This window comes from Prionailurus bengalensis, chromosome B1 (assembly GCF_016509475.1).
Source record: "Prionailurus bengalensis isolate Pbe53 chromosome B1, Fcat_Pben_1.1_paternal_pri, whole genome shotgun sequence".
In the NCBI taxonomy this organism is placed as follows: Eukaryota; Metazoa; Chordata; class Mammalia; order Carnivora; family Felidae; genus Prionailurus; species Prionailurus bengalensis.
The window spans coordinates 111601576-111614125 of record NC_057344.1 but is presented as its reverse complement, the minus strand read 5'-3'; the positions used below and the strand labels follow the sequence as shown (position 1 = coordinate 111614125).

The window sequence follows — 12550 nt, the reverse complement described above, 5'->3', positions numbered from 1 at the left end:
ATCATGCTTCAGACCAGCAACTCTAACAACATTGATTACACATTTGGTATTTATGGCATCACTGCAAGTATCAGATAATTGATGTCCAACTCCTGTTTTCTTAAAATAAAGTCGGTGCAACATGGGACTTGAGCATGTGGGATTTGGACCTGGACTTCCTGTGTTCAAATCCTCCCTCTTAGTCAGAGGTCATGCGACCTTGGGCATGTTACTTAACCCCTGTGAGTCTCAGGTTTCCTGCCTGTTAGGATTGTTGTAAAGAGTGAGTGAATTAGTACATGGCATGCACTTCGCACTGTGCCCAGTACCTAGTTTTTATCCAAGAAATGTTGGTACTTCGGATTATGTAGCAGTGCTTCGTGTAGTAACATTGTGCTAGGAAAATAAGCAAGGCTTTCAGCGCTTTATATGTGAGTTCACATGCTCAGAAAACACAGCTTGATTTAGTTTAGTAAACGGAGAAAGTACTGCTGGGTGGGAAACTCATTTATGCTAGTAGCTACAAGGCTTTGAGTGTCTTTAATGTAACACCTCACAAGACCAAAAGATGATGTTTCCCACAATTCTGCCTCATTTATCTCATTCTTTATGTTACACTTTCATTTCCTGCCTGTTTTCTTCTTTTTCTTGTTGTATTCGTTAACTACATATAAATCAAATGTTTAAAATGTTACCTAAAATTTTGTATTTCCTCTTAATTACAACGTAGGCATTAAATGAAGCAGAGTGTGGTGAATTGATGTGGAACCCTCTTCTAGATGTTACCATGACTGAAAGAACCAGCTAGCATAACAGTATGTGTAGTGTAATCTCATTTATGAGAGAGAAAAGGGGGGGGGGGGGGGGGAGAAAGCAAGGCAAGACAAGGAATCAATTAATGCCTAAACACACATAAAAGGGTAGAAGTTTCTAGAAGGATCGCTCTGACACCATTATGAGGAAGAATGAGAATGAGCTTGGGGGCAAGGAGGGTAAAAACTAATGCAAAGAGTCGACTAACTAAGGGGCACTTTTCATTTTTACCTTGTGTTTGAATTTTCTAATAACAGGAAATATGCATTTAGCACTTGTATAATTTTAGAACCGTAGTGGGGGAAATGAAAGAAATATTTTCTGTCCCAGTTGAATTGGATTTTTCCTTTTTTCCATTATTCCATTTCCAAAAAATTTATTTTTTTTCTTTTAGTTCGGCCGCCCAAGAAAGTATGTTTCTCCCCCTAGTTCTAGGTTTTCTTTCTCTTGTTTCAACAAAAACACCTAGAGATTAAGCTTGGTGTCACGGCTGCCTTCTTTTTGCGCCGGGCGCGGCTTCTGTCTGGTTCATGACGTCCCGTGGATGTCCCTCCAGGCGTCCTTGAAAGCCTCCATCCTCGCCCGCGACTGCGCCACGGCTGCTGCCATTGTGTTCTTAAGCGACCGGTTCCTGTACGGGCTCGACGTGTCGGGCAAGCTCCTGCAGGTCGCCAAAAGGCTCCACAAGTTGCAGCCGGGAACGCCAATTGCCCCGCAGGTGGTCATTCGCCAAGCCCGACTCTCGGTCAACGCAGGTAGGCCTCCTCCCGCCGGCCCGGGGCGTCCAGCCGCGGGCTCGCCTTCCCTCCGGGGCTACTTGACTTCCGCGGGGGAGTGCGGCGGGCACCCGGGCCCGCGGGCCATCTTTTCAAGCTGCGGGCTCTCCCCGCCCCCGGCCCGCGATGCCCTTCCACCCGCCTCTTGCCAGCACAAAGGCCCTGGCATAAAGGGTTTCAGAGCCAAAAGCGGTAGAGAAAATTGTGAAAGGGTGTGGAAAATACTAATTGGAGCTTTTGTCTTCTAACAAATCTGTCCTGCTGCTTTCAAACAGGGGTATCTGAATTGCTATACTTCTGACCAAGAGCCTTTAAAAAGCAGATTAAAATTCTACTATTTTCTCTTAGTTCTCCTGTCTCCTTTCTGCAGGGCCACTTGACTATGCTAACAATAGAGCTGACAAACCCACTGAAGTAATTTGAGGGTTTTTTCCATCCCTGGGAACACCGGTACAGTACCTGATTAGGCCTTAAAGTATCTTTTTTTTTTCCTTCTGTCACTTTGAATGAAATGAAAAATGAGGCTGACATTCTAACTTAGGATGTAATGTAGAGGGGGATTGGAGGGGAAAGAGACCTGCTATGCATTACAGTGAAGTTTACTTCTATAGCATTTTTGAATTATTTAAGTTACTGATAACCATGAGGTTTAGAAATGTGTAGCCTGCTATTCTCACTTCTAAGAGTGAAAGAATAAAGGACAGAAGTAGAAAGCAAATTGCCCTTCCCGGACTGGCTCAGTTTTTTAAATTGATTTTAGCTATTGTTGCTGTTTTTAATAAGCCTGGCCTGCAAGGAGTTAAAATATCTTTACTTCACTCCCTTTTAAAACTGATTTTAGCTATTGTTGCTGTTTTTAATAAGCCTGGCCTGCAAGGAGTTAAAATATCTTTACTTCACTTCCTTTGAAAAGGAACTGTACTGACTATACTAAATGGGACAATTGTTGGATGCAGAGAGGCACAGAGATAAAAGGACACGAGAGAAATGGGCTTGTGGAGGTTAACTTTTCAAAAGCCCAAGTTCATTCACTTTCAAGTTCTTGCAGCCGTGCGTAAATTGTGTCCATGTTGGTTACTCTTCTAGAGTAACTGCAGGGACGGAGTGGAACTTAGGAAAACTTCCTTCCCTCCAAAATCCCTGATCTTGGACATTTTACAGTGTTTTGAGTTTATAATGTTTGGGGGATGAGGAAAACCTAGCAACTAATGTTCCTTCTGATGGCATCAGATGGAGATGATGTGTGTGTGTAGCACTCTGTGGGGAGGACAGAATGATGAAGGCTGGGCGTGCACAGGCAGACTTCCATATTGGTTCTTCTCAGTTGGAACTTGGAAGAGTTAATGTGACCTCGTTTCTGGTATACGGAATTGCTATGGTGGGACATAGAAATTGAGGTCAAGTGGTAAGCAGGCCTGTTGATAGCTTTGCTTTACACAGCCAAACCGAACTTTTCGCTGGTTCATTTTGTTGTTTCTCTCAGGCTTCCAACTATGATAACAACTAAGCCTAGATATCGTCATGAGAAGTATGCTCCTCTGTTCACATATCGTACACCTTAGATAAAATCCTAGATCTTACTCCCCAACAGTTGGGTTGTCTTTTCCTCAAAGAAGCTACCAAAAGAGCCACAAGAACACAAACACAGCCTTGGTTAAGTGAAGACAGTAAAACCTTGGTTTGTGAGCATAATTTGTTCTGGAAATATGCTTGTAATCCAAAGCACTTGTATATCCAAGCGAACTTCCCCATAAGAAATAATGGAAACTCAGATGATTCGTTCCCCAACCCAAACATATTCATATAAAAATGATTACAATACTGGAATAGAATACAAAATAATAAAGAAAATACAAAATATAAAGAAAAACAAATTAACCTGTACTTACTTTGAAAACCTCATGGCTGATGTGAGGGAGACTAGAGGAGGGTTACTGTGTAGGATGACTTTCACTATCAGTAACAGAATCACTGCTATCTAGTGGCTCCATGGAATCTTTTTCTTTTCATGCAACTTTAATAAGGAACCTATCCAAGGACACTTGCTTTTGCCTCCTTTTGAGGATTTCGCTGAAATGTGACATCCATTGTTGTTAAACAGATTCATCGTTCACACGGCTACAGCCTTATTCGGGTGGTGCTTTTCTGTAAAATTTTGCACTGCTTTCCATATTTTACACATCTCCCTAGTCTCATTTGAGGTGAGGGATTCCTCTGCCTTTTTTTCCTCCTCCTCTGCAGATGAGACAAGACACAGACTTCTTATAAAATCTTGAAGTTTTGGCCACTCGCATACCTCATTTGACCTTCTCCACGATTTCCTTCTCAACTTCCACCATAATCATCTCCTTCTTCTTACCACCTTTCTTTTCAAACTTTTTCTGCATGGGAGCCATTGTATATGGATGTTGACTACAGCACAGCATTAATAAACTCTTGTCATATACCATATTTAATGTAACTGGCAATAAGGCAGCAGAGAAAAGAGTCTGTATCTGCAGGCAGCCTGACCTAGAATGAAGCAAAGCATTCCTAAGCTTACTCTTGTATGGAAAAGCAAAGGACTGTCCATAGGTGCTTTGAAGTGACAAATAATACACTATCGCCAGGTGTGGGCACCTTCCAACGTTCTAAAAAATCACTGATTTCTGCCAAACACTGCGGTCTGAGACCCAGCATCCGACCATAGGAGAAGATCACCCACAGTTCCGCAGAGAGAGAGAAGAACCATTGGCTCAGTTGTGATAATGTGACATTCTACTTGTATTGCAAGACATTGCTCATTTATCAAGTTAAATTTTATTAGAAATGTTTGTTTGTCTTGGGGAACACTCACAGAGCAAATTATTTGCAATCCAAGGTTTTACTGTATTTGTGAATTTCTGCCCTCAAACAACTCTTGAGCCTCCCCCTACACCAGATGTCTCAAAGAGAGAGAGAGACTTAGAGCAGGGGTGGTGTCCTGGTAAAGAAGGTGCCATGGAAAGGGGTCTCCATCCTCAGCACCTGGGACTCTTGGGTCAGAAGAGTGAGATGCCTATATGATATTATAAGGAGTAAGGAAGAGGAATAAAGGTAATATAAGGGGACAGCACGGCCCTACTGTTACCCTTCCTGATATCCACCCAAAACACATTCCAAGGGTGGGGGCATTTCAACATGTGGGGTTTCAGAGGCAATGGAGGGCATCGTGAGCCTGCTCAGCTCACTCTTGCCTAAAATTAGGAGGCCAAACCTTTTAAGCCATAATTAGACATAAGGGTTAAAATTTCCAGTTCCATCAACATGGAGCAGTAAGCACGCATAGAATCTTCTCCCATTACATAAATATTGTGAATAATTTTTTTTTAAGCGCTGGAAATACAGAAAGTGTTCAAAGTTATAACAGTGGACTACTGCTCATGACACTATAGCCGGAGGGGTTTACACTTGGATGTGGTTCTAGGGGAAGGGACTGTCATTTTAATCCTCATGCAAGGAAAAGAGACAGCACCTTGGGCCTATGTGAGGAGTGAAATATTTACATAAAGCTGGAATTCTTAAAGGTGTGCACAGCTATGTGTGGGGACTGAACAGCTCCACTAGCTCTCCCACGGAAGTGGCAAGGAAGCTTGCTCTCTGCCCAAGCTCTGGGTGGAGGCCAAAAAAAAAATCTCCCCAAACAAATGAAAACCCCAAGACGTGAGTGTGCCAAACGTGAGTATGGAGTCTCAATTTACCCTACCCGTAAGAGAGGGAATCCCCCCAAGTAATTAACAGAAAAAAACAGTTTAGTACTTACATTTTGGGGGCCCAGCAGAATATCAAGTACAGAACTATGCTCTAGAGAAACATCCACAGTCCAGGAGCGTAGGAATTCCACAGGAGAATATTACTTGCTGAAGATGCCCTCGGATTAAACTGTATAAGCAACGAAGGAAATGAAACATGGGAGAGAAGAACATTGTGTAGCATACACAGGAAACGTGGCACTCCAAAACAAAATATAAAAGTAGAGCAACTTAAAAGACTCATATGGCTTTTTTTTTTAATGTTTATTTATTTATTTATTTATTTATTTTGGAGAGAGAGCACAAGCAGAGGAGGGGCAGAGAGAGAGGGAGACACAAAATTTGAAGCAGGCTCCAGGCTCCGACTGTCAGCACAGAGCCCAAAGCCCCTTGTATGGCTTTCTTTTTTTTTTTTTTAAGTTTGTTTGTTTGTTTGTTTGTTTATTTATTTTGAGATAGAGTGTGTGAGTGGGGGAGTGGCAGAAAGGGTGAAAGAATTCCAAGCAGGCTCTGTGCTGGCAGCATGGCCCAACGTGGATCAGGCTTGAACACACAAACCATGAGATCATGATCTGAGCCCAAATGAAGAGTTGGATGCTTAACCAAGTCACCCCTGTGCCCCAAGACTCATGTGACTTTAAAAAATCATATGTTTAAAGAATAGAACACAGGGGTGCCTGGGTGGCTCAGTCAGTTAAGTGTCTGACTTCGGCTCAGGTCATGATCTCATGGTTAACGGGTTCGAGCCCCGTGTCGGGCTCTGTGCTGACAGCTCAGAGCCTGGAGCTTGCTTCAGATTCTGTGTCTCCCTTTCTCTCTGCGCCTAGCCCACTCTCACTCTGCCTCTCTCTCTCTCTCTCTCTCTCTCTCTCTCTCTCTCAAAAAGTAAATAAACAAAAAAATAATAATAAAAAGAACACAACAGGAAAAGAAAATGATTCACTGTTTTTAAAAAGAACTTAAGAGAGCTTTCAGGAAAAAAAAATACAGCAATTAAAATTAAAAATCAGTGTGGTTGTCAGAAAGTTTAGTAATTGGTAGGAAATTGCCTACAAGGCAGGCACAGCATATAAGTTTCTTTTTTTGTAGCTACAGGCTACAAGAGTGCAACCATACAGTGATGGCTAGAAAGAGCCAAAAACCCAGCAGCTCTCCCAGTTGGTGGTGATGCTTTTCCGAATTTCAAGTGCTGATAAGGACACCACCTGCCAAACAAGCTGCTTAAACTGAGGTGAATTCAATAAAATAGATTATTAGAAAAATGAAAGGAAAAAAAAAACAACAAAAGAGACCTAAAACTTTAAGTCCAAAGTATTTATTATTAGGTTGAAGAGTCACAACATTACTTTGGCAAAAGATAAAAAAAAAAATTTCTAAATGTTCACTCTCCATTTTTCACTTAATCTCATCTCAGACCAATGATAAAAACTCACAAATGGCGGTGCTTCCCAAACTTTGATGAGGCACCTGGAGAGCTTACTGAAAATGCAGATCCTGATTGAGTAGGTCTGTGGCAGGGTCTCAGAGTCTGCGTTTCCAACCAGCCCCCAGACAACACTGATGCTGCTGTTCCCCGAACCTCACTTGACCAGCAAAGGACTATCCAAAGACTCTAAATATGCGCCCACCTGCTCCCGGTGAGTGGTAACAACCTCCCAGTAAAGATCAATTTCCTAGGCCAGTTTCTCAGGTGTTCCATCCCCCTAACTGACCTACCTTAAATGTGTTCCTGCAGCAGGTCAAACGGCGGGAGAGAAAATGATGGACCTGGGTGTTATATTTAAGGAAAATCCTGAGAATGAAGCATATAGAGTTAGGTGGATGCAAATATGAAAACGGCATTTTAAAAACTTGGAGAAATAGAATGTAAAAAACATAATGGGACTTCTGGGAGAATTGACTGGAATCGAAGGAAAAAATGTGTCTTTGAGCAGAAAAGGTGGACCCAACCTTGAGCAAAAAAATTTTTTAATAAAAAAATCACCCAGACACAAAACTACAGAAAATCAAACAATGAGGAAATCTTAAAGGAAACAAGAAAAGACAGATTATTTATATGGGAACTATATTTAGACTGAAAAAAACATCTTATCAGGAATAAGAGTCCAGAAAGCAATGAAATCTACCAAAAAAAAAAAAAATTTTGAGAGGAAATAGCTTTTCAGCCTAGAATTTTATACTCAGCAAAAATCATCATTCAAAAGTGAGGACAAAATTCACATTTTCAGACAAAGACTAAAAATTTTATTCTCAAGACATCTCTCTCATGCACACACACATTAAAGGACGTGTGTTGTTAAGGAGGAAGTTGAATCCATACAGATTGAGTAGGAGATTCAAAAAGCAATGGTAAGGAAAGAATTGGTAAGTGCATAGGTCAAACTAACTAAAATCAAAATAAAAGGAAATTATATGGTAGTATCATTTACATAATTTATCAGGTGCAAAAATCTTAAAATAATATCAAATTGACCAGTATTGTATTAAATTAATAATAATACATTACAGTAAAGGAAGGCTATTATCTGTTTATTCCAGAAACATAAGGATGGTTAATGTTTAAAAGTTGATCCATTCACGGGCTCCTGGGTGGCTCAGTTGGTTAAGCATCATACTTCAGCTCGTTGGGATCTCCCAGTCTGTGAGTTCAAACCCCACGTTGGACTCTGTGCTCACAACTCACAGCCTGGAGCCTGCTTTGGATTCTGTGTCTCCCTCTTTCTCTTCCCCTCTCCTACTCATTCTCTTTCTCTCTCTCTCAAAAATAAATAAAAAATTTCTTTAAAAAAAAATAATAAGGGGTGCCTGGGTGGCGCAGTCGGTTAAGCGTCCGACTTCAGCCAGGTCACGATCTCGCGGTCTGTGAGTTCGAGCCCCGCGTCGGGCTCTGGGCTGATGGCTCAGAGCCTGGAGCCTGTTTCCGATTCTGTGTCTCCCTCTCTCTCTGCCCCTCCCCCGTTCATGCTCTGTCTCTCTCTGTCCCAAAAATAAATAAACGTTGAAAATAAAAATTAAAAAAAAAATTTGATTCATTCAGGGTTGCCTGGCTGGCTCAGTTGGTAAAGCATGTGACTCTTGATCTTGGGGTCATGAGTTCAAGCCCCACATTGGGTGTAGGGCTTACTACAAATGATAATAATAATAATTGACTCATTCAATTCACCTAATGGACAGAATAAACAAGAAAACTATGTGTTCACCTAAATTGATGTGAGAAGTGTTTTATAAAATGTTAACCCATTTAGATTGAAAATACAAACTAGAGTTAGAGATGTTATTGGTCAGCTTCCAGCCAGGAGTCAGAAACAACACAATAATTTGAAAAAGGAAAGTTCAGTATAAAAGAGTTATTAACTATATCAGGAGATTAATGAGGGATTGGCTAGTAAGTAGTAAAGAAGACTCTGAAGAATACAGGATAAGCAGTTATAAGGAGCAGCCACTATCCCTTATACTGAAAGCATATGAGAAAAAGTTCACAAGCGCACAGCCAGGCACACCAGGGCCGTGATCAAGACCTTGTTGGAGAAGGCACCGCCATGACTCACTGGATGGTAGAGAGGTCAAGGAGTTTCCATGCCAGCAGAACTCACTGGAAATCCACCCTCTGGGGTGCCGAGGAACGCCATCCACAGAGAGGTGCCACCACAAAGCAGCTCTTATGGAACACCAGGGGGAAACACTCATGGAGCCGTGCCTCACTGGCAGGCAGCACTCACTCCACTGTGAAGTCACCTGAGAGGATGCTGCAGGAACCTGCTGGCTGCTGGGTGCCGCTGACCTTTGAGGAGCCAGGTGCTGGAGAAGCCACCTGTGTTGTAGGAAGAAGGCACAGGAGAAGCCAGGATCGCTGCAGGAGGCAGGCATTGGAGAAGCTGTATGCACAGCAGGAGTCTGGCAAGAATGGCACACTACATGAGGAAGAGAAGCATCTTCCCCTTGCAGGGCCTCTCTATGCCATCTTTTATTTTTTAACGTTTATTTACTTTTGAGAGAGAGACAGACAGACAGAGTGTGAGCAGGGGAGGGGCAGAGAGAGGGAGACACAGAATCAGAAGTGGGCTCCAGGCTCTGAGCTGTCAGCACAGAGCCCGACGCAGGGCTCGAACTCACAAACTGTGAGATCATGACCTGAGCCGAAGTTGGACGTTTAACCGACTGAGCCACCCAGGAGCCCCCTCTCTCCACACCATCTAATGACAAAGCTGGCAAAGGAGAAATATTTACAAGGTCCATTCCCATTATTGCAAAGCAGGCAATAAAGGATGAATTTGAAGCTGAAAGGCAATAAGCTGATAGCTGCACAAGAGGGAACTTCTTAACCTGATAAAAAGGAAGCAACTGGAAACCTTTGGCAAAACTACTGATGGAAAATTAGGAATATTCCTTTTAAAATCAAGTCAAGAAAAAAATGCATCTTGTTATCACTTCTGTTTGATCGTAAACTGGAAGTCCTCCCAATGCAATGAAAACAGAAAAAGAAATAAGAGGTATAAAGATTAGAAATGAATAAACAAGATTAGCAGGATTTGTGCACAGTGTGATTGCCCACATAGAAAACTTCAAGAAATACACAGATTATTAGAATTAAGACATTCAGCAAATGTGGCGAATACAAATCAATATGTTTTAAAACTACCCATCCTTATATATCAGCAAAACCTAATTAGAAAATATAACTTTTAAGAAGAAAGATACCTTTGGTAAAATTTATTTACATACGTATTTCAAGTTATTGCTCTCTTTCCAAACATTGGAATGAATAAATTTTAATCAGGACCTAACTCATGATTTCAGAAAGTGGTTTTCCCCTTCTTTCCTTCCTTCCGTCTTTATTTCCTTCCTTCCCTCCCTCCTTCCTTCCTTCCTTCCTTCCTTCCTTCCTTCCTTCCTTCCTTCTTTTCAATAGTCTTGTTCACAGAAAGAAGACACAATGTTTTGCAATGGTTTATCTTTACTTTTCAAGCCTTATTCTATATGAATGAGTGTGTGTGTGTGCTTGTGTGTGTGTAAATCTAATTGCGATTTCAGATACTGTGCAACTTCCCATCTCACCGATTCCTGGAAATGTCATCTTTCTCTTCACTTTGGTATATGATGTCGTTATTGCTGTTAAATTTTAAAATAGCATGTTTCCAAGAGAGGTAACAGTGTGTTAACCTTAGAGCTTAAACTACTAGTAGTATTGAAGGCACATGTTCAGGTACTAATTGTGTGGCATTTGGTTGCTTCTTTTCAGGGAAACTTTTAAAAGCAGAATATATCCTGAGCAGTCTAATAAGCAACAACGGAGCAACAGGTAAGGTGCTTTCCTATCTTCACAACAACCTTCACCTGCAGTCCCTTCTGGAGTTCTAGTTTACAAGCACCTGAATGACCTAATGGTTGCTGTAGACCAGATGTCTCCAGAACTAGCTAGGACTGACTTTGCCATTAGTGAATGAAGTGGCTTTGGTCAAGGAGCTTATTTCTCTGTGTCTTCATTTTCTGTAATTAAAAATGAAAGCAAAACAGAACAACCAAAGCTCCTAAACTTCTGGGCTTATTGTAGAGTGTACTGTCTAAGAACAATATGCTGTTAAAGCAGGTAACTCTGTGGGCCTCAGGAGGGGCTCAGTAGCAACCTTTAGGAGAATTGTAAATGGAGATAAAGTCTGTAAGTTGAGAAAAATATATTTATGGCTGTATGTATTTAAATGGTTTGGAAAGTAAATTTGATTTTGCTATGTATGCACTTTCAGAAAAACTTATTTTGAAATGGATTTCTTTCAATATTTAAGCATACATGAAAGGAAGCAAGTACTAATAGTTGGGCAACAAATCATTTATTCCTTCAGATATATTGTCTGAAATTCTGGGCGTTAAAGACAACAAGTTTCCCAGTAAGTTGAACACAACCTCCAGTAGACTTTTAAGCTCAGTCTGCTTGGATATAAGGTCCCAAGCACCTTGAAACTTGTAGACATTCCAGTGGAGAGGCGGTTTGGAATATCGATATTGACCACATACCCATCATTTGTGTCCACCATCACTAACCTATGATATACACACTTCCATCTTCTACACCACATATGCAGACGCACACACACACACACACACACACACACACACAGATTAAAAGCTGGGGAGAAAATAGGGTGATGTGACAGAGAATCAAGGGGGTATAGTAATGAGTTTGATTCTGTTTTTGGTGTTTGCCCACTGACAGTTTTCAGACCCCAGCCTTCTGCCACCCACTTTGTCCCACAACTGGACAGGCTGGGGCGGGGGGGGGGGGGGAGGGTTGCTTTTTGGTTTGTTTTAAACCTACTCAGCAGTAAACCAGGCATAGCTTGTGGGAGACTTTACCCCAGCCCACACCCTAATCACAATAAAAACCAAAGCCACTCACCACTCTTTTCACACAAGTCAAATGAACCAGCTTGGGTGCCTGTCTCCTCTCCTCAGAAAGACTCATTATGTGAGTACTAAATCTTTTCATATCTTGGGGGGTGTGTGTGTGTGTGTGTGTGTGTGTGTGTGTGAGCGCGCACAACCATCAGTCTCAACCTACAAACTAAATTTTGGGTGGATGGGAAGGATCCCACCCTCCATTAGGCAACCACAAGACAGTGGGGTAGTACTATGGTAAATCAATCTGGGGGGCTTGGAGACAATAGCATTGAGGCTGAGACCTGAAGTAGAAGGAGCTGGTCTCCTCAGGAACCATGCCATGGCAGAGCACAGTCAGTTGGGAGACTTGGAGACCAGACAAGAGTTCAAGTGAGAAGTAGGATTCTCGGTATTCACATACAAGTTCTGTGAAGGCTTGTATGTTATAGCAAGGAGTTTGGACCTTTCTCAATGTAGAGAAGAGATCGTCTCTCAAACCTGTATCACATGTGCTCATGAAGGCTTCGGTGAAATTAGTTTCGTTTTACCAGGCTCTTTACTTGATAACTAGGAGCTGAAACTACTTTTCTTTTTTCCCTCTTTTGTTGTAGGTACCTGGCTGTACAGAAACGAAAGTGACAAGATCCTGGTGCAGTCAGTCTGCATACAGATCAGAGGGCAAATTCTGCAAAAGCTAGGTACGGTCATCAAACATTCGCTGCTCTCAGGGCTCATTTACAAAGTCTGGCTACGAGATAGTACTGTGGAATTTTCTCATTGTATCTGGTTCAAATTGCTAATCCTCACTTTTCTTAGTTTCCTCATCAAAAAGAAAATGAC

General features: G+C 41.8%; 1 protein-coding gene across 2 annotated transcripts in view; it reads left to right on the top strand.

The window, feature by feature from the left end:
- Nucleotides 1-12550, top strand: part of ALPK1 (alpha kinase 1) — a 131488-nt gene that overhangs the window by 97697 nt on the left and 21241 nt on the right. For both annotated transcript variants that reach the window (XM_043570292.1, XM_043570295.1), the window contains 3 exons: nt 1349-1547; nt 10578-10637; nt 12322-12408. In XM_043570292.1, the coding sequence (XP_043426227.1) occupies nt 1349-1547; nt 10578-10637; nt 12322-12408 (346 nt within the window). The remainder of the gene's footprint in view (nt 1-1348; nt 1548-10577; nt 10638-12321; nt 12409-12550) is intronic.